This window comes from Megalopta genalis, chromosome 1 (assembly GCF_051020955.1).
Source record: "Megalopta genalis isolate 19385.01 chromosome 1, iyMegGena1_principal, whole genome shotgun sequence".
Classification (NCBI taxonomy): Eukaryota; Metazoa; Arthropoda; class Insecta; order Hymenoptera; family Halictidae; genus Megalopta; species Megalopta genalis.
Window position 1 is genome coordinate 20,280,204 of NC_135013.1, and position 24,182 is coordinate 20,304,385.

General features: G+C 38.5%; 1 protein-coding gene across 2 annotated transcripts in view; it reads right to left on the reverse strand.

Moving 5' to 3' along the window:
* Positions 1-24,182, reverse strand: part of twz (BTB/POZ domain-containing protein twz) — a 92,769-nt gene that overhangs the window by 13,998 nt on the left and 54,589 nt on the right. Inside the window, exons 1-2 of one of the 2 annotated variants that reach the window (XM_076523172.1) lie at positions 23,257-23,357; positions 22,532-22,735 (exon numbers count right to left, since the gene is read on the reverse strand). In XM_076523172.1, coding sequence (XP_076379287.1) covers positions 22,532-22,735; positions 23,257-23,342 — 290 coding nt within the window. In that variant the 5' untranslated portion in view covers positions 23,343-23,357. Of the gene's footprint in view, positions 1-22,531; positions 22,736-23,256; positions 23,358-24,182 lie in introns of those variants that run through there. The other variant, XM_033472537.2, reaches the window with a different exon arrangement.

Genomic DNA, 24,182 nt, shown 5'->3' on the forward strand with positions numbered 1-24,182 from the left:
TTATTTGGATCTTTATCTAAACATATCTAATCGAAACGTATAAGTAAACAATGTTGCGATCGCATGTGATCCTATGTGATCGCATCGATGAAGTCACCGTAATGCAAAACAGCTTTGCGACGATCCACCCATGAGAAATCATAGAAGAGTGACATAGAAGAGTTGATCTGTGTCTAATGTCGGAGACGAAGTATACAGGGTGTCCCAAAAATGTCTCGCAATTCAGAAATAGGGAGTTTCTGAGGTCATTTGAAGTAACTTTTTCCTTAGGAAAAATACAATCCGCGGCTTTGATGACGAGTTATTAACAAAAAAAACACTGACCAATAAGAGGCGAGCTCGGCTGGCACGAGGTGGCCCAGTCAACGAGCGCACGTCTCGCGCCAGCTGATCTCGCCTCTGATTTGTCACCGTTTTTCGTTAATAACTCGCCAACAAAGCCGCGGATTGCATTTTCTCTAAGGAAAAAGTTACCTCAAATGACCTCAGGAACCTCCCATTTCTGGATTGCGAGATACTTTTTGGGCAGCCTGTATAATAGTAACGCATAATTGTACACAATAATGCAATAATGTATCCATAAGCATGCGGATACTTACCATTTCTAACGAACAAATGATATACAATATGAATGAATGCTATAGAACGATGTATGTTGGCAAATTCTATTTCGGAAGACGAATAATTGGTCCTAATTACATTTTTATGCAAGACAATGATCTCGAGCACGCTGCTAGAATATGTCAAAATTATCTACGAAAAGTAAGACAAACTTCTGATGTAAAAACAACGTCGAATGGCAAGCCCAATCTCGCGACTAGAATCCCATAGAGAAACGACAGGATCGTTTAGATAGAGAAGTTAGGAAAAAAGTATCCAAAATCTGAGAACAAGGTGTATGGAATTGTTACAAATTTGAATGGTAGAATAGTTTTTCAGTTGTAATGAAAAGATGGATAACCGCGGTCTAGTAATAACTCCTAGACCCGCTTATGGTAGAAGCAATAAGCAATAAATATGATACAGTAGAGTCTGTCAGACTGCGTGCCCCTCGGTTAAAGGTTAAAGACGCGACGATAATTTAGGGAATCGGTTCGGAAACTTTTCGATTGCATTCCGTGCAACCTCGTTGAACGTTGGTGGAACCGTTCCAGCATCCCGCGATTCCCATGTACCCTTCACCCGGCCGTGTCAATGGTAACGAGGGGAACATATATCGATGCGTCTTTCGATAGAAGGCACGTTCTTCGTGGCCGGTGCCGAAGGTCGTTGTAATTTAGCATATAATAGACGAGTGCCCTGGAAAAAGGACGAGCGGGACAGTGCGGAGGATGAGGAGGAAGAGCCGCTAAAGAGGAAGGCAGCCGAGAGAGGATACAAGCAAGAGCGTAGAGGGAGAGAACAAGAGAACCAACCGGGGAGAGAGAGTCGGTTCTTCGTGTACCTCGACGGTGCGTTATGGCACAACGAGGGGGAAATACCGACGTAGGTATCCGGTGCCCCCTCGGGCCGGTTCCCATACCTTCCACGGCGATAACATATAATAACGACGGCCTCGTGGAGCCCGTGGGCGATCTGACTTCACCGGGGAGAAGAGAAAGAGAAGACACCGCGGGGTAGGTACGACGCTATACGTGTATACAGGTTGCGAGAGGGGATATATCGGCGCCTCTTCCACTTTCGGTCTTCCCGACGGAACCGCGAAAGTCGACCCACACCGAGCCAGAACAGAGACTAAGAGAGATGGGGGAGATCGAGACTAAGAGCGAGAGAGAGAGAGAGAGAGAGAGAGAGAGAGAGAGGGAGAGAGAGAGAGGGAGAGAGAGAGAGAGGGTGTGGGAGAGGGAGAGGGAGAGAGAGAGGGAGGAACCGCGGGCACCGACGAGAAAATGAAAATTCTGCGAATCTCGTTTCGAAAAGCCTCCGCTCTACGAAAACACCGGGGATATTAATTGCCTTCGAGACTGCGCCAGCTGTATTTCCGGTTCGGCCTCGTCCCGTTCATCTTGGGAATAAGATGGAGTTTAATGTTACAGTAAGTATGCGGGGGTGGGAACCAGCACCGCCGATATTAACCTCTTAGCTATGGTACATATTTTATCGATCGCGCTTTGTTTAGGAATGATAGTAAGCTTTCTTAGCACGGTTTACAGTTAAGAACCGCTCAATAAAATGTATTGGGTTGGCAACTAAGTAATTGCCGATTTCAGTTATAGATGTCTCTCACTCCCATTTTTATGATATCCGTAAATGTTATATTATAAAATTATTATTATTATTATTATGTTATTTTTTATTATCCGCGAAAAATGCTATCGAGTAAGAGAGTCCATTAGTCGAATTTAATAGTAACATAATGAGATCTATATGTTTCGTGGGATAATGAAGTAAGTCCAGAATTTGAATTTAAGCCACTATTCCAGATAATACAGTCACTATACAGTAAATTCTACCTAGTTGACGCTCAGATTGTACACAAAAATGGACAATCTGATCGTCAATTAGGGAGAACTGACTATATTTACTACATATTGGGTTGGCAACTAAGTAATTGCTGATTTTAGTTATAGATGTGTCTCACTCCCATTTTTACGATATCCGTAAATGTTATATTATAAAATTATTATTATTATTATTATGTTATTTGTTATTATCCGTGAATGTTAGCAACTGGACTTTCTACGAGCGTGGAATTTTCAAGTTGTCAGAGAGATGGCAAAAGGTCATCGAACAAAATGGAAAATACATTACAGATTAAACTTCGTTCCAAGTAAACAAAATTTTTTATTTCATTGAACAAATCGGCAATTACTTAGTTGCCAACCCAATATTTGATGACTGCGAAATTTGATTTCTGTGTCGATGCATTGAAATTGTTGCTAGCAGAAGTACTTTGTCGTCGATTTTGGATTAGGCTTGAGCTTATAGTTCGCAATGTCGTTTTAATGTCTGGCGAAATTTGCATACGAAGGATGTTTAATCACACTAAGAAGTACAGTATATTTCTTCTGGAAAAGCCAAATTTCGGATAATCAAGTAAAAAAAATTTTTATTTCATTGAACAAATCGACAATTATTTAGTTGCCAACCCAATACAATGGCAATATCAACTTCAATCGAGCGTCAATAAATCAGCCCGGTGACATGAATAATTTTGGTTAGGATTATTATGTGGACGGAGATGTTTACGATTCCTCTTAATATACAGTATAATAATTGAAAATCTTATCCATAGGCTTCCGACAGATAATGTGTTGCTATCAGTAAAGAATTTTCTCATTCTGCACGCTCTGAAAGAAACATATTTCTGTATTAATATTTCCTTCGCGTTTGACGAGCTTCATTATTAAATTGGAAGAACTCGTGCGATAAATATATGAACAATTCAGTTTCGTTCATCGCCCAATTTCATTCATCGTTAACTGTTGCTTAAGCTCTAATCCGAGTAAAATCATGCGCCGTTTGAGTCTTTGTGACCGTATTTTGAAAAGCGCACGAACAATGATCGTCCGATAAAATACTGTCACTGATCAATATTACTATTTAATGTGTACAAATCATTTTTAATTTCTACCTATAATTTCATAAATTCACGCTCACGTAATATTAACTCGTTTAGGACCAACATCGACGTACTAGAACATCGAAACTGTATTTTACGTTTCAGAAGTTGTAGACATGCGATGTGATCATGTTCGCGTCAAATAATCCTATTATTTAATCCCATGCACTATGATTTCTTTCGCAACCGATAACCGAAGAATCTGTTCCGATTTAGAAGAAACGAATAACATTCATATTTAGCCTTAGCTTACGCATGAAATGTGTATAGAGTTAAGTTGATGGTACGTAAATCTGCTTCGTTAAGGAAAATATTCTTGATACTTTACGAAAATCATCGTCCGCTAACGATTAAATGTTACGGTGCCGGGATTTAAGTATTTCAAAAGTAACAATAAGCTTTATCGTTGCTTGCATCGATGCATCGAGCTAACTACAGTAAATTCTCCCTAATTAACTCTCAGATTCTACACAAAAATGGACAATTTGGGAATAGGAGATACGATTATTACGATACATTTTTATAGTTATTATAATTATTATATTATATTACTATATTATAGTTATTATTTTATGTTATTCGCGTCCTATAAATTCAAACAAAATACAATAAATCCTCCTCAATCGTAAATCCTCCAAATTCTCCCAACTATAAAAACGAATCACAAGGCTCGAATAATCGTATCTCCTCTTCCCAAATCGTCCATCTTTGTGCACAATCTGAGCGCCAATTAGGGAGAATTCACTGTAATTAGTCCCGTCGAATCCGGTGTCGTTAACTTTAAGAACACAGAATCGTAAAGACGACTACATCTGCATCTAGTGCAGACCGTAGCTATTTTTACCGAAGATCCGAAGATTCTCGCATCCTCCACGGAGGAACGTCCTCCCTGTCGTTCTAGAGTCTTTATTAGGTCGTTCGCGAAACGATTATTGGAACAGGTTTCGGGTAGAATCGGGCCCCCGTATAGAGACAGTTACGAGCGTGGTTGGTATACATGTGTACGAAAAGCAGAGCAGGAATCTGAGTGATGTGAGCCGATCGTTTAGCGTTTTCCCATAGCGAGCGGATCTGACCCGGGATCGGACCCCGGTCGGTCGGTCGGTGGGCCCAAGAAATCGCCCGGGGTAATCACGGCGCTCGTCCTCCGCCCCTGGTACCGTTTCCTCCCCCGCACACCCACCCTTTTTCGCGCCGGGATGCCCACAAACAACGCGCTGGCCAGTTGCTCGCGAGCATACAATACATACATCCTGCTCTTCTTTCCCTTTTCCCTCCTCGCTTCGTGTGTCTGCTTTCTCGCTTTTTTTTTCGCCTCTCAACGCCTCGCGCCACATCTATCCACCGCCATCGGCTTGCCCTTCTCGTTCCTCTTCTTGTTCTCCTTGTTTCTCGTCATTGAGTTTATTTTCAGAGCACACTTCGATCTCGCTCCGACGGCATTATTTATTGCTCGGCGAGGGGGGACGGGATGATCGATGTCTGATTGTTAACTTGTTAACGGGCCCGATTCTTCGATCGTAAATATTCAAGCGAGCGATTCAAGGCGAGGAACGTTCTTCTCGAAATTCTGACAGTGCAGGTTCCGCTGGAATCTGATTTTGCTTTGTAATACTGTTAGGGAGAGTATGGGTATTGCTGCGGACGTCCCAAATACTGCGTTATTTTATAAAAGTAATCGAATTTATTGTGTGTAATTTTCTGAAAATGAATCTCATTATTTTTTATATGTTTAATATTGATAATTTATGACGCAGTACAAGCAACAGCGATCGCAGTTTTAGTTAATTTATTGACCTTTAATATTCGGATGTTCACTTGGGGACTTGCGCTGGTTAGTATGACCAACCCGAATCTTTCTCACAGGTATAGGGTAGGCGTCGGTATTACTGCGGACGTCCCAAATACTGCGTTATTTTATAAAAGAAATCAAATTTATTGTGTGTAATTTTCTGAAAATGAATCTCATTATTTTTTATATGTTTAATATTGATAATTTATGACGCAGTACAAGCAACAGCGATCGCAGTTTTAGTTAATTTATTGACCTTTGATATTCGGATCTTCACTTGGGGACCTGCGCTGGTTAGTATGACCAACCCGAACCTTTCTCACAGGTATAGGGTAGGCGTGGGTATTACTGCGGACGTCCCAAATACTGCGTTATTTTATAAAAGTAATCAAATTTTTGTGTGTAATCTTCTAAAAATGAATCTCATTATTTTTTTATATGTTTAATATTGATAATTTATGACGCAGTACAAGTAACAGCGATCGCAGTTTTAATTAATTTATTGACCTTTGATATTCGGATCTTCACTTGGGGACCTGCGCTGGTTAGTATGACCAACCCGAACCTTTCTCACAGGTATAGGGTAGGCGTGGGTATTACTGCGGACGTCCCAAATACTGCGTTATTTTATAAAAGTAATCAAATTTTTGTGTGTAATCTTCTAAAAATGAATCTCATTATTTTTTATATGTTTAATATTGATAATTTATGACGCAGTACAAGCAACAGTGATCGCAGTTTTAATTAATTTATTGACCTTTGATATTCGGATCTTCACTTGGGGACCTGCGCTGGTTAGTATGACCAACCCGTTATTTTATAAAAGTATATGATCAATCTTCTGGATCAGTTTTTTCAAAATATACAGAGTGTCCCGAAAATGTCTCACAATCCGAAAATGGCGGGTTCCTCGGATCATTTGAAGCAACTTCTTCCCTTACAAAAATGTTCTCCGAGGCACCGTTAACGAGTTATTAACGAAAAACAGTGACCAATAAGAATCGAGTACGGCCGACGCGAGGCGGCCCAGTCAACCAGCGCGCGAAGCCCAGTTCCGCTCAATTTGGCTCGGTCGCCTCGCGCCAGCCGAGCTCGCCTCTCATTGGTCACTGTTTTTCGTTAATAACTCGTTAACGGTGCCTCGGAGAACATTTTTGTAAAGGAAAAAGTTGCTTCAAACGATCCGAGGAACTCGCCACTTTCGGATATTTTGAAAAAACTGATCCAGAAGATTGATTTACTTCGTTTTAAAGGTGCTATCGTATATCCCGATACAGTCGGCTGCTTCGAATTCGTAGGCCGGCTGCTCCGATCAGCGTAACATTGTTCTCGAATATCGTCTTGGACACAGTTAACGACTCCGGATTGCTCGACTCGGTAATTTCGAGCGCGTAGTTTCCGCACGAGCGATGCATAAAATATACGTCGTTGTACCGTCGCCCCCACCCCCTCCCCACCTCTCTGTGCAACAAAAGATGCGTGTGTGAGAACGGGACGGGCCCGGCCAATACAAAACCGCTTTGTCAGAGTCGGGCAAATTGCACGTGCCGGACTGAAGGGCGAGGAAATGAGGACTCGGGTGGATCTCCGCGGTATACCCGCGGGCTCTTGCTAAGTCTTTGCCCAGGACTCGGTGGCCCGGGCAGGATGATCGACGATGTTTTAGGGATCACGTGATACCGGAAGCACTAACTAATGATCGGCGGGTTACGTCATTCCTGAAAACCTCTCCCGTGGAAAACGCGCGGCGGCGCCCGCGCGCATGATTAATTCCACCGTGGAATTGCTTGAAAAGCCGGTTAATACGATGATTTGACATTGTTGGGTCTTATTAATGGCGTTCGGACGAGCCTCGCGGTCCTTCTCCGTGAAGCAGCACGAAATGAATAGACCGGGAAGCTGCCAACACTGGAATTTTTATCAATGCTCCGCGTTTCTTCGAAACGAATCCCCGTGAGTAATGATTCCCGATGCAATTTGAAATACGGAACATGATATTTGTTCGCAAAAAGGGCAAGGGTTCTTGGCCGTTACACCTTTGCACTCGAATCCATTTCAACTCTGAATCCAAAATTACAATAGTTTTTGTGATCCACGATATTTCCATTTTATATACGGCTTGAAATTGAATCCACCGACTCGTACTTTTTTTTCGAAACTGTAAAAATGATTTTGGAACATGGTATAAATTGATTAACGATTCTATTCCGTCGACCCTTCTTAAAATTCCAAAAGGAATCGGTGAAAACCGATCTGAAAGAAACTTATGAAGTGCTCTCCTTAATACTGTTACGAATTACACCATTTCTCTCGCGTCGCGACAATTTATTTACAATACAGAATATTAACTGTAACACAATTCGATACAATAACAATTCAGATCTTTCAGAAGTGGGATGTTGATCGTTCGACGGTCCGATCTCGACTCTTCGATTGTCCGTTGGTAACACACCTCCGTGGCAACCCCTATCTTCTATTATTCTTTAAGGAGTTGTTCACAACAGGGCAGTTTTACATTACAGCGACTTGATTTGGACAAGTCGCCGTAACAATATTAATGATCATGTTGTTATTGAGGGTTCGTACAAAGATCTTGATTATTTCGAATGTTGTTATAATGCTAGGAAGAAATCATGGTTCAGTAATCCCGTGAAATGATCGCCATGGTTAGCAGGATTAGTTAAAATGATCTATGTAAGATAGCAACTATACGCTTTGTATACTTTCGTAACTGTTTTTGCAAAATAATCTCTTCGTAGAAGTTCAGCTGCTCAAATAAAGAAGAAAATTAAACTGATCCTTGAGATGCATTCGTATTAACATATTTTTATAAAATTATATAAGAACAAAACCGATCAATAATTTATTCACATTATTATTCGAATAATTTTGTGATCTCTATTCGAATAATTTGTTCGAAAAAAATTGCTAGAATAATGTATGATGAATAAAATATACATAATAATGTACATGTATATATGCATATGAATGTATATATACATATATACGTACAATATAAATATACATATATATGTATAAATATACATACGAATGTGTGACGAATAAAATAAATATTCGAATATTTAATAATTTAATATTATATTATATTATATATTATATATTATTATATATTTTTAATATTTAAATTTAAAATAAAATATTCGACTAAAATAATCGATCGAAAAGAATTTATTTGGATAGTTATCTTAGATAAATATTTATTCGAAACAATCCGAATAATACCCAACTCTGTTTCACACTAAACCTACCGTGCCGGTCGTAAAATGGCCGATAACGCACTTTTCATTTTAAAACGATTAATCGAGATTGACCGAGTTGTCTCAATTCAAGTACACACCCTAAAAAAAGAAAAATGGGGGGAGGTCTTTGTTGAGGGGGTTATTTGAAATAAAAGGGTGTAGAATGAGACACACGTAAATAACTATATTTAAGAAAGAAGTGAAGGAGACACGGTGAACAAGCGCACAGTATGAGAGTACGGAAGAATCTGAGAGGCCTGGGCGACAATGCATGTTTTTATACCTGTGTACTCTCAGGTATATGGAAAGCCTGCATTTCAGGATGTGGAGGCTTTCCAAGACTCAAGAAATTACTTCTTGCTTCAACAGTCTTAACCTTCTCAGCTCTGAATACTCCCGGCCGAAACAGTTCGTAGGGACGGAGCGCGGCTATCGCTGACCATCGCTGGGGGCGGAATACTTTTTTGCCACACCGAAGTGACTATTCAAGGCGCAAACAGTAATCAATTATAGTGATTCTTTTGCAGAAGGTTAAATAATTAACCTTCTGATTCAATGTCCGATGATGGTGATTCACTATACTCTATTTCACTGTCGTCCCTTGTGAAATATCCCTCAAGATTTGACATTTTGTAGGGCGTCACGAATAAAAAAAAAATCGAACAAGTTATATTCCGCACTATCGTTGTTGCCGCGAGCGAGACCGTGAGGTTCTTACATTCGCAAGACGATACTGCTGACCGAGTCGTTTCGAGTGCTTCGAGTCGCGAAAAGGCGACAGTGCAGATAATTATTTTGAAATCTAATTGGTTAGAGAGTAGGACATAAAATGGCATTTCCGTTTCGGAAATTCCCGGGGATTTTTATGACCCTAATATTGTCCAACCGCTACCTAAGGAAGGCAAATTACTAACGAGTGCCCCTGTATTAATTTTACACGAAAATAACTGCATACCGATTGAAAAAATCGACAAACGCATATATGCGCCCTTAGTCCAGGCCGACGACTTAGAGAAAACACATAAACGCGGCCTTAGGCTACACGGATGACTTTCGCCAAACGCGTATATGCGTCCATAGAGCTCTAAGGGTTAACACGTTCCGTGCCGAGCTTTTTTTACTCGAATCTTCACACTTTGATATTTTACTAAAACTTGATGTATTACGTGCAATTATTAATTCTCGTACACATAACAACGTAACAAAAACTTATCAACGCCCATTCTTGTGGCGGAAATTGATTCTTCGGTTCTAAATTTCTTGTAAACAATTTGTTCAGTTCACTAAGTAAACATGCAAGCGTGTACCATCGATGGTACACGTGGCACGGAACGTGTTAATGAATTCAGTCTTGCCATTCTCATAAAGCAACACAAGTCGGTTACTTTTAGAGCCCGGTGTGTTCAGCGTAAAGTGCCTCTACTGTTCCTAGTAGAATCTTTCTCTCAGATTTCCGTAAAACGCCGAAAAAAATAATACTCGGCATCCTCTCTGAGGAGTCCGCTGCAACCCTGGTGGTCGCACGGGATCGCAACTTTGCAGAAATCCTCTTATACCGCATTTTATCGCCGGATTCGTTCGTTTCCTCGGAGCAGCTCGAGCGCGACCGACTCTGCAGAGAAATATTTCCGCGGTTGCTTATTCGCGCGGCTCGTTGCCGTCTCTGCCCACGTCACACGATTGCGCGGGCCCACCGTCATTATTATTATTTCTGTCCATTGTCGTTCGTTCCTCGGCAACGGTGTATAAATCCACGTAGGTGTCTCGGCTCGCGGTGCGGTTATCCGCGATGCGATCTCCGCCGATGTTGTTACGCGTCGGCGATGATTTAACCGGCGTAAATCAATTTCGCGAGTAACACGGGTGAACGCGAGGGTTGGGCACCGTTTTCCACCGTTCCGATCTATCGGCCTCCGAGCCCGATACACGGCGCGGCGCCTCTGCTTCTAATTAAATCGACGATTCCTATCGCTCGGGCGAATCGCGCGCGCGATAACCGTCTCTCGCCGCGGAGAACTTATTATTCGCGAGATATCTCGGTCGCCACGGTGATTAGGGACGATTAAATACCGCGCGGCTGCGGCTTGTAAAATTTTCTATTTATTGGCCGGCAGGTCGGTATTCCGAGCTGATTAGACCTCTCGGTGTAATTCAACGGATCCAGTCATGCGAGAACGTCGCTTTAGAGCCCGCGCCCCAACCGTTTCAGATGCAATTTGTTTCGCGTCTATCGGGTGAAAGGTGTAACTCACTTATCATACAATACGTTACACATTGCAATGGTCGCGACGCCATCACTTTTACCACCTTTCTCTAATGCGTGTCTCGCGGGATAGGAGGAAGTGGCTGCTGTTGAGAAATTTGGGTCGTGAAAAATATATCACGGTGTTTCTTTTTTACTTGCAAGAGTGACAGCGGTCTGTACGGAAGGAGCTCGGATATCGGTCGATTTGTAGGCGAGTTTCGTCGAAATCTCGAAGTCTGCACGAAAATATTTGTATAATAATAATATATATATAATAATATATAATATATATATATATACATATATATATAATATAATTATATATTATATTATATAATATATATATACATATATATAATATAATTATATATTATATTATATAATATATATATACATATATAATATAATAATATATTATTATATAATATATAATAATTATATATAAATATATTAAATTAAATAAAAGTAAAAATACACGATTGCTTAAACTCGATTTTGTATCTTACAAATGTAAAAGTAATGCTTATTCATTTTATATCAGGATTTTCTTGACGTACGTTTTTGATAAATGTATCGTTGTCACCATTGTAAATGAAAATAATCTCCACGTCGTATACGAATAGTCTACGATGACAGATTCGCATTACGAGCTGGTATTGTACAATATATTCGCAACATTATCAACTTGTTTGAAATCGAATATTTTCCTTATACCACGTCTATTTCTTAATCTCTCATTCACATTCGTGTTTAAACTACAGACATTTTTACAAGGTCTCCATTGGACAACAATTCCTACAAACTTCTTTAAATAAGTAGAGTTTGAATATTTAATTATTCTTTATTATTCTTTATTATTTACTATTATTTATTATTATATTTATTATTATTTATTGCTCATTAATTACTTATTTATTAACGGGCATGTTGTCCTTTATGTGCATTAACAGTAATAATACAGCGATATATAAGAATACATTAAACATCACAGAGAAGATAACAAGATAACAACAAAATAAGATGTATATATAAATATTATATAAATAAATAATATATATAATATAATAATATAATAATATAATAATATAATATAATAATAATAATAATAATATATATATATATAATATAATATATAAATAAATAAATAAATATATGAATAATGTTATTCCGCAGTCAGACATGTGTTTAATAAATTGCAGAAATTCGGAATATCAAAATCAGAAATTATTACTACTATTCGACAGAGAGCAATTTTCATCAGTCTTTGAAAAACAGAATGTAAATGAATGAATGCACGAAGAACCGCAAATATCTTCATCGTAGATGAAGAACATGGTATAAAAACACGATCACAAGAAATTTTGTAAGCAGCAAAACTGTACCGTGTAACACGGTGGCCGCGGCCGACATGAAATCTTCGCCGACGTCTTCCTATGTCGATTTTCCTCGTGCTCGATCCGATCGAGAGCAGAGATCTGCGGTACAGTAATATCACGATACTTTCGACAAAACAATAAGGTCGACCGTGGGTAATGAGGGAGGAAGGTGCAATCGAGCGTGGCGAAGCAGACAGAGCGGCTGACCAGGCCCGGTTTTCTACAATAACCACGTCGTCGTCTGGTCGTTCTCCTCTTTTATCTTGATACGTTAGCGACACTTACGTGTCCCGTTCTGTTAATCTATTTGCAGTAAAGTTCAACCGAAGCCGAACTGAAATTCAATCGAGATTCTTCTGGTTCGCAATCGTGATTAACACTTTTGTAATGTTATATTGTATATTGTATATATTATATATTGTATATTGTATATATTGTATATATTGTATATATTGTATATATTGTATATTGTATATATTATATATTGTATATTGTATATATTATATATTGTATATTGTATATATTGTATATTGTATGTTATATTGTAACACAATATAATAACATGTGATATAATACAAAGTCATAAAAATAATATGCAATGTAAGTGTTCTACATAATATAAAGTTATAGATTAATATAAAATGCAGATATTTCTTCTATATAATATAAAGTCATGGATTAATATAAAATGTATATATTTCTCCTACATAATATAAAGCCATAAATGAATATGAAAAGTAGATATTTCTTCTACAGAATATAAAGTCATAAATTAGTATAAAAAGTAGTTATTTCTTCTACTATACTTCTTCAATTTCGTCGGGGCACTGAAAGGGATAAATTTATCAAATTGAAAATTACATACACAGAGTTAAGAAATCGCTGCAAACATCATGTTGGGACACACACACATCAGTTTTATAAGAAAAGATGATATTTAACCGAGATTATACAATCTTTCATGGTTTTTTCGTCGAATGCTGGCAAAAACATGTATTTATTACATGTCAGAGTTGTTTACATAATCAATCTTTGAATATATTGTGCCTAGGAATATTAAAAATGTCAGCCGTGTCCGCAGCGTTGCGTAACATCGATTCGGTTCGTCTCTATAGGTCAATTCCATGAATACAATAAGTTTTTATTATATATTGTAGAAATCTCTGCTTCTCCGCTATATGAAGATCGCTGTTACTAGACTGTGAAATTTAGTATTCCTTCTTTGCATACTTTTAATTAAACCAAATCTTAGACAAAAGATTAAATTACACGAATTATTTACCAAAACAATACGAGTTGCCATTATTTAAAAACGAGAAATGTCTTAAAATCGAATACGATGTACATTTTGTAAGTTTAATGGGACGAAACATACGTAATCAACTTTCTAATTTCATTTAAATATACTGTTCTGCATAATTATTAATTATAACTTATTTACCAGCCTATAATAGACACAGTATGTTATTATATTAAGTATCTCATTTATTAAAATAATATTAAAGAAACCCATTCGCTGCTGGATTCCTTATCACTTGCAGGGACTTTCAGCAAATACAGCATGTCCTTCTTTTCAGCGGGTGAACAGAAATTTACTTGATGAAATTACATAATAGAAAAAGGCTATCGCGTAAGAGAGTCCATTAGTCGAATTTAATAGTAACGTAATGAAATCTATACGTTTCGTGGAATAATGAAGTAAGTCCAGAATTTGAACTTAAGCTAATATTCTCCCTAGGTGACGCTCAGATTGTACACAAAAATAGACAATCTGATCGTCAATTAGGGAGAGCCGACTGTATTTACTATGTATTGGGTTGGCAACTAAGTAATTGCCGATTTCTGTTATTTCTATTAGTTCTTGTTGCTAGTTGTAAGCAGTAAAATTGTTATAGGCTTCTACTTTCTCGAATGGTGTAAATTAATTCACGTTCCACTAGGAGAAATGTACGCCGGAGCTAATAGAACATAAAAATCTGCAGCCACTGCAGTTTTTAATTAGTGCTTTGTTAAATGAAATATCCGCATTTTAATATTTAAGAAAAATCAAAAAGAAAATGTAGCGAAAGTTTGCGAAAGGACAGAGAAAAATTTGTAAATGTTTTGTAATTTGTATTGGATTGGCGACTAAGTAATTGCCGATTTCAGTTATAGATATCTCTCACTCCCATTTTTATGATATGCGTAAATGTTATATTATAAAATTATTATTATTATTATGTTATGTATATCTTGTCATGATTTCTATTGGGTTGGCAACTAAGTAATTGCCGATTTCAGTTATAGATGTCACTCTCTCACTCCCATTTTTATGATATCCGTAAATGTTATATTATAAAATTATTATTATTATTATCCGTGAATGTTAGCAACTGTACAAATTGAATGCAGCGGTCAAGGAAAAGCGACCAGAATTGGTCAATCGTAAAGGTGTCATTTTCCAGCAGGACAATGCTAGGCCGCACACGTCTTTGTCCACTCGGCAAAAATTGATGGATATTGCTTGGGAATTGATGTTACACCCACCATATAGCCCTGATCTTGCGCCATCGGATTACCACTTATTTCGATCCCTGGACAATTCCCTTCGTGGTAAAACTTTGAATGACGATGACGCTGTAAAATCTCTCTTAACTCAGTTTTTGGCCGAAAAGGATCAGACTTTCTACGAGCGTGGAATTTTCAAGTTGTCGGATAGATGGCAAAAGGTCATCGAACAAAATGGAAAATACGTTACAGATTAAACTTCGTTCCAAGTAAAAAAAATTTTTTATTTCATTGAACAAATCGGCAATTATTTAGTTGCCAACCCAATAAATCTCACTCTCATTTCATGTCAAGATAAAAGAAAATATTAATTTCCACCATAAACTTTATTTGGCCCGGTCGGTGTAATAAAGCTCTAGCTGGAGAAAGGTTAGATATACCAGAGGCGCTATTAAGCCTCGGAGAGTATCGGAGGAGTTATTTACACGCGGCGTATTTTTCTGAAATTTATCCGTACCATAATGGCGAAATGTCGGGTGAAAGCGCGCGCTCGTGTTAAAATCGAAACGCACGAAGAACGATCGTCAACGGATCTACGGTTCGGTGCCCTCCATTAAACAACAACGTAGACTCTCTGGATAGAGGAATCACAGCGTGCTCCGAACCGTTCGAATCCGCCGCTGTTGCTTTTATCTTCGTACTTTATTAGCCGCATTATCGCGTAATTGATATAAATTGCGGCGAACCGATCGCGGCATAGAGGCGGCTGCTAATTGATTCTAACGCCGGCTGCTAGCCGGCGCAGAACACCCACTGAACTTGTTAGCGCAATTCCAGCGATTCTTACTCGGCGAAGAATGCACGATGTTGCACGATACGTTCTTGTGCAACCTGGACGCTAGATGGTTTATGCGAACGCGAGATACAAATCGAAGGCACGCCGCTGATACTGGAGCTGATACCGTTGGTCTTCGTGAAAAACTGGGAAGCATCCTTGTGCATTCTCTTCCATCGTTTTGTCACCATGAGTTTGTAATACAATAATATATATAATATAATATAATATAATATAATATAATATAATATAATATAATATAATATAATATAATATAATATAATATAATATAATATAATATAATATAATATAATATAATATAATATAATATAATATAATATAATACAATAAATTCTCCTCAATTTTCCTTCAGCTTGTAAACGAAGATGGACAATTCGGGAAGGGGAGATACGATTCTTCGATCCTCGCGGCTTATTTTTGTATAATTTCCGACTGCCAACGATTATAAAAACGAGGTGTAAGGCTCGAATAATCGTATCTTCTCTTCCCAAATTGTCCTTCTTCCTTTACAAGTTAAAGAAAAACTAGGGAGAATTTACTGTACTTGAATTGATCAGGCGGCGCGATCACTAGATTTATATATATATTATTATATATTACATATATATATTATTGTTAGAATTGTTACTTTATCAGAATCTTTGTAAAAATTGTTTACAACAAATATATCTTCCATTATCAAGTCGGATATTCAATGACAGTTAGGCCTCGAAGAATAGCCTGCATCGAATTGCAAGGATGAGGGACGAGCAGTGCTCGATCAGAAATGGCTGACTGCTGACCATCCCCCCCCCCCCCCCGTGAAGATCGTAACAGAGTCGTATTACAGTATTCTATAGTCCGGCGTAGGTGGATCATTGGCGAATGGTTATCTCGCGTTGCTAATCCATTGTTTCGCGCGGTCAGTTCGCCTAACGGGATTCCGGTATAAATCTTCGTAAGCTCGTCGTGCCCGGAAACGAAGCCGATGCCTAACCCAGTGACTCAGTTGGCGATTTCGTTAACGTACGTCGGTAACGGACCTCCGCATGTCAATTAGAATTAGCTTTCCCATGGATGATCTCTGTTCCGCTCACGATCCTCCTGCGATCCTCCCGTGCTGCTAACGATTCTCTTAGCCGTCGGGAGCACCAGATATCCATCCACGTCGAAGTTAGTTAGCGTATGTATGCTCGATGGTAACGAGCACCGGCATGAATATCGTCGGATAGCTAACTGTATCGTTGTGACATTCTGCGTACCGAGGTACGCGAGCCTGCTTGCGGACCTTGCGGTAGCTACCGCGGAGGTTCGCGATGGAAGCTACCGCAGGAGACAAAATGGCTGCTGCTGGTCACGAGCGAGATTGACCTATTAACTACTGAATTTTTTTTCTGAATTTTTCACGGAGATTTTTGTTACGTAAATGCACAAAAAAGTTGTGCAACGATACAATTATATTGAAATTATATTTTGTTGGTAAAATATTTTGTATTATTTAAAACGTGCCAAATGGGGATTGTGATAGATTGCACGAATAAAGAAAAAGAAATAAAATTTTTGTATTGTATGAAATAACAAAAGACTGAGTAAACAACGCATAGCTGTTATAACCTCTAAATTACATATTTATGTATGATATTAAATTATAATATCAATATATTATAATATCATATATATAAAAGCCAAAGCAAAAATATCATTCTTTTTTATTGGAAATATCGAGCTGTATGAATTCATCTATAAAAGAGTATACGATTCTATTTAAAGAAGAGAGTGACTTCGAAAATTATTGTCGACATATTATAGACGTCTTTAATATTAAAATATTTCTGTTAATAAAGTTAAAGACCAAAAGTAACAGAGATATTTCTTTATATATTATAAGGAAAAAAATATTATGTATTATTATAGGAGAAATGTTATATATTATTATATTATATTATATTAATTATATTTCCTTATAATATATAAGGATGTTGAGGACTCATCAGATGGATGACGGAGATCCTCTGAATATTGCACTTGGTGCCGACTACCTCGAAGGACCACCCACTGTAGTGGGACTATTTGTAACGCGCAACCTAACCGTTACGCGTATCTCACTATGTGTTCTGTTCTGTTCTGTACTCTAAGAATGTTCTGTCTGTCTGTACTCTCTGTATGTTCTGTCTATCTGCTGAGAATGTTCTGACTGTACTGTTGAGAATGTTCTGAAGTTGTTCTGTTGAGAATGTTCTGTCTGTACTGTTGAGAATGTTCTATCTGTACTGTTCTGAAGTTCTGTGTGTCTAAGCGTATTCTGTCTATCGCTCTAAGAATGTTCTGTGTTGTAAGAATGTTCTGTGTGTCTAAGAGTGTTCTGTACTTCTGAGAATGTTCTGTCTAACCCTCTAGAGGACCGGAGTCATGTCTCATATCACCTCGGTCCTCCCTACTTCTCTTAACCTAGGGTGGGCGGCAAGGAATTACGGTCCAATCACGGCAATCCCAAATCCAGCGAGACTGCCCCAAAACGGTGGGCCGGGAGTTAGGAGGGAGAGTGACAAAATCTGCTCCTGCGAGACATCCCGCGCTGATGGGCCTACGTGCCCGAACAATGCCAGACCCAACCGTCATTGACTGGACCGTAATCAAGGACCAGGAGACGTTATGACGGTGCCACATGTGCCCGGGAACGGCCCGGGACAGACCCATACCGTCCGGGTACCCAAGCACATGGCCCCTGCCATAAATCCTGGCCACTTGGCCCTAACAAAGGAAATATTATGTATTATTATATTATATTATATTAATTATATTTCCTTATAATATATAAGGAAATATTATGTATTATTATAGAAGAAATATTATATAATATAATATAATAATATATAATTTATATTTCATATATATTATAAGTTCCAATTGTGATGCTGGATCTGTTTGTATATATTATACAAACTGAATTTGTTTATCGACAGAAAAACAGACGTTTCTGTCGACTTCGCACTTAAGATTGATCAGATTTATTTAATGCTACGAGAATTATATTGAATAGTTTCTATGAAATATGTCATTTCATAGCTGAGAGATTTTAACAGCGATAATAACGATATTATTCATTCGCCAATTTACGAAGTATCGGCTATTAAAGATATTAATTGAACTGCCCCACTTTTGAATTTTACTTTGATATTAGATTAGAGTGGATAATCGTCGCTTTAGAAGCATTAGTTCTCTTTGTGTCCAAACCTAACGAAAAAATAACCTAATTAAGACCTAACGTCGGTCGGACGAAAAAAGTCTTGTACAATTTTATTAGTCGATTAATAGAATGGCGAACAGTGATACGGGTATCGATCGGAAGAAAAATGGATACAGTGCTTGGTATAAAGTTTCTAATATCAGTAACGCGGGGAGATATTACTATGGAGGTTTTACCTTTAGCCTTAATAACATTTTAATGTCCCATTATTTCTCTATATGAAAGGGATTTAATTGTCTTCGTTTGAGTAAATTATAACGAGCTCCGTTTCATTTCGGAATCCAAAATGACGTAGGAAACTCATCATTTGAAGCACCGCCGTAGGAAACGGGTAGAACAGATACATCTATGATCTTTTAAATTCGACAGTGCAGGAATTGTATTGTACGATTAAATAATTGATTTAGTAAAAATAGTGTAGCAAAATAAATATGGACGAGCTTCTAAATTCGAGAGTACGCAAGAATTGCAGTGTAAAATTGTCTTGCCAGTAACGTTAAGTGTGACATGCATAGATTTTACAGTGTAAAGTAAAATATGCATTTCATACTTAACAATTTTTAATAGTTAATATTTAGTTAATAATATAATATTTAGTTAATATTATACTTAATTTTTATAATATATAATAGTATAATAATATATATAATTTAGTTAATATTATACGATAATATTTAGTTAATATTATACTGTTGGATTGTCTAGAAAGTAATTTCGTTCTTCCAAGAAAATTTCATTTTGTGTGTTCAAAATCACTTGACACAGTAGTTTGCCGATAAGAAACAGGATTTCCACGAGCATTAGATTTCAAAGCTGCCAGAAAGCCACCAAAAAGTTATAGAACAATACATCATTTGAAACATTAGAATTATTTGGAACATTATTTGAAACATTGAAAAATCGTCTTTCATTTTTCTTTTAAAGAACGAAATTACCTTCCGAATACCCTAATAATTCATTATCTACACCAATTTCACAAAATTACGTTGATAAGTATCATTGTTTGCTCCGATATTCATTGATTCGTATAATAATTTAGCCTTGTAAAACAATCGCGTACGATCTTTCCAATTCGATTATGTTTTCAGTGACATCGTTTGCTTCACTATTCGATTGACCAGTTCAATCAAAATAGCGTGGTGAAACCTCGTCTTCTAGGCAAAAGTAATTCAACACAAAAATAACATGGACGATCGAGCGATCCTTTTTATTTAGAATTCACGCGTTTGCCATTGTTTCCGCAATCGCAGATCCAGAAAATGTCGCCCGGGTGGCTGCGGGGGGATCATTCGCTGAGATTAGAGACTTACCGCGGTGCAAAGTGCAGTTGTGCTTTCACGTTACGTCTCTTTTATGCATAAAGTACACGAGTATACCGCAAATAGCCTTTGGACACTGTCGGGCATGGTAACGGTGTGCCTGATTGCGAGCGATATGTTCTGTGAGATATTGCCCGCTACGAACATCCTGGAGCGTTGTCGATGGTCACGTTTCCGCGATCCGGACATCACGCTCCCTTTCTACTCTCTCGCGTCGAAATTCTTTGCACCGCGAATATATATGCTGTTTCCATGAAAATCTCCGACCTCGTTGCCGGTTCACGCGAACTCGTAAAATTACGTCGCGTATAAACGCACGGCAGACCGTATTCGCGCGACGTTAATCGAGCTTTACGTTTATTTAACGCTCGTGATTAACGAGTTTAATGTCGGACGCGGATCATCAATTTATGACATGCATCTGACAAAAACGACGCGAACGTTCCGGGTCCACCGGTTTCGAAAGAACTTAACCCTTTGCACTCGGATATCCCCTCTCGTGGGACATCGTAATTCTAGCATATCACTCGGATGTCCCCTCTCGCGGGACATTAACCCTTTGCAGTCGAAGCTATTTGAATTCGGAATCTAAAACATGATCTCTGATCTACAGTATTTCTATTTTATATAATTTATTGCAATTTATGCATATGAAATTGAGTCTGTTGGCAAGTACAATGCAATTTTAATAGTTTTTTTTTTAAATATAAACGAGTCTGATGCTCTTAGAATGATTTTGAAAAATAGTATACCAATATTTAGTGGCGCCTCAGAGTCGCCATTCGAGTGCAAAGGGTTAAAGTTTATTAGTGATTACGGGGAATTGAGTTATTTCAGCGCAACTTTTTTAGACATGCATGTTTCCCTGTAGTTTTCTCTTGAAATGGCACAAGAAATCAAATCAAAATATAGTAAAATTACTAAGATATATACAAGAAATGTCAGCGGGTTTCGACGAGAACGTGAGAGGCGTGCTCACGACGATCCGAGCACTTCAAAGGCGCCATTTGAAAAGAGCGATAAGGCAAGTTTGTAGAAGAAAGATCGGTATGCGAACATAGCACGCGCTGTATAGTGAGATTTATAATCGTAAAATCTGGAGGAAAAGATTTTCAAAGCTGAACTCGGTCTGGTTTGAAGCGTCGAGCGGTATAGATAGATCTAACGAGTGAGAAAATCGGAAAAGTGATTCTTCTCTCGGTAAATAAATTGTTTGGTAAAAGTTTTTTCGGTAAATATCATCTTGTGAGTTAGTAATAACAATTAGAAATTTTCAACCTATGTATTTATTCATATTTTTTATTAGAACAATGGCAAAACGTTCAAACACGAATGAGTCTCATGACACAAGTAGTAGCGAAGACGAGCTCCGGATAGACGTTTATACAGATATGTTAGAAAGACTAACTGTAGAAGGTTTTCTTCTACAGTTAGTCTATCGTTTTGATAGCAGCGACAGCAATATCGTCCGAGCAACAAGGCGACGAGAGAAAGAGTTCGCATAGATAGCGATTACAACAACAAAACAAAATTATAAAACAAACAATAACAAAATTATAAAAAATAAAATATTGATTTTTTTGCAAATTTCTCGATTTCAGCCAATTCATATAAGTCCAATATCATTATAATATGTTAGTTAGTTCCAAAACCATACTAAACAATACGAGGATCTGTGAATGCCCGTTTCTGCCGAAAAGTGGCGCCGAATAGCTGGTAGCCAACGTCCAGAATGGTTCGGAGTGCTAATGGTTAATAATCCCGATTCCGCAGCGAACATAAATCAAACGTGAAACACAACACTCTTTCGAAACGGAATTCGTCGTTCGACAGCTTCCACGTCGACGCTTCCACATTTCTCAAGCAAACGGACACAGCGGACAATCTGAACGATCCCGTTGGAATTCCAGCGTGTGTGTCTCGCGTGTCCCGCGACCGGTCGCAAAAATCGCCGATCCTATCTCGCATTCATTATCGTAGATTTCACTTTCCTGCGCATAATAAATTAGAATGACAGTCGCGTGGTCGTTCGCGGAGCAGGATCAACGAGCTTTCCACGGAGCCGCGGAACCGCGTGCGAACTTCTCGCGTCCGCAACAGCGTCCGAATCGGTTTCTCGCGTGCTGTAAACGCATTGCGCGTGCTGTAAACGCATTACACGTGCATCCGCGAGTTGTCGTACTGTTAGACGAATCGGCACGTACTGCTTCACGAAAGTGAGAAGACCGAATTTATTTAGAGTTCGTACAGTTTTTATTATAAAACTTGCTCCAATAATATATAACTTATTCAAGCGTTTTCCACGAAAGAGTCCCGGAACTTTGCAGAATTGCAAAATAAGAAAGCGCGGTCACTTTTGACCGCGGTAGATTTTTAGCGTTGAGTGAAAAATTGGGAAATCTGCTTACTTGGTCAGTGTTTCCAGCGAGGACGTGTATATCGTGCCACCTACGTCGATGTGAACTGGAGCTGTGTACCTGGAAGCAGCGGCCACGCAAGGTATCCCGGTCATCTTCTGATTGTAAGTCGGTGTAGCCGGCGTCGGCGGCGTCGGCGACGAGGAATTCGACATTGTGGGCGACGTGGCCGGCGAACTGCTTGGCGACAGCAATCTGACAGAGATACTTTCGACATTAGCCGTGGTCAGGCACTGTTCCATTCGCGAGGCGGCGAAGTCTACACCTCGATGCTTCGACGCAAGTATTCGTTAACGAAAAACGGAAGATCGGCGAAACTAATGTCCGAGAGCGATTAAATGAAAAATTAAATGAAAAAGCGAAAAATTAATTAAATCAGTTCGTATGAGTAAGTGAACGTGGATTGAGAAACTTTATGCACCTATAGCGAACAAAAGCATCATGAAGGAGTTATAAGATGAAAATTTGATAAAATTTAGTTACTTAAAAGTTACTGTTGAGGACTCATCAGATGGATGACGGAGATCCTCTGAATATTGCACTTGGTGCCGACTACCTCGAAGGACCACCCACTGTAGTGGGACTATTTGTAACGCGCAACCTAACCGTTACGCGTATCTCTCTATGTTTTCTGTTCTATTCTGTCTGTCTGTTCTTTATGTTCTGTCTAGCTGTACTCTAAGACTGTTCTGTGTTTCTGAATGTTCTGTCTATACCTTTGAGAATGTTCTGTGCGTCTAAGAGTGTTCTGTCTGTACTGTTGAGAATGTTCTGTCCCTAGAGGACCGGAGTCATGTCTCATATCACCTCGGTCCTCCCTACTTCTCTTAACTTAGGGTGGGCGGCAAGGAATTACGGTCCAATCACTGCAATCCCAAATCCAGGAGACTGCCCCAAAACGGTGGGCCGGGAGTTAGGAGGGAGAGTGACAAAATAACTCCTGCGAGACATCCCGCGCTGATGGGCCTACGTGCCCGAACAATGCCAGACCCAACCGTCATTGACTGGACCGTAATCAAGGACCAGGAGACGTTATGACGGTGCCACATGTGCCCGGGAACGGCCCGGGACAGACCCATACCGTCCGGGTACCCAAGCACATGGCCCCTGCCATAAATCCTGGCCACTTGGCCCTAACAGTTACTTGTCACAAAAATAGGATTTTATTTGTATTTAATTATCATTCCTTTAATCTTGCAAAATTACCATTTGCCACCGTTCAAATTGATATATATATAATTGATACGATAGTGATTGAATAATATTACATATATATAATATTATTCAATCACTCTATATCGTATCAATTATATATATATATAATTATATAATAATTATATATATAATTATATATATATAATTGATACGATATAGAGTGATTGAATAATATTATATATATGTAATATTATTATTATATATATATTATATTATATATAATATTATATATTATTATTCAATCAATTATATATATATAATTGATACGATAGTGATTGAAATCATGCTTCTTCATTTTGCAACAATTTCGGTCTTTTTTACTTCTTCGCATTTTGGTTTGCACAATCGTTTACGTTCACACGACAAACGCGGAAAGAATTTTCACGTATCATTGAAAATTATTTACGCCGGTCAAACTTCTGTCCAA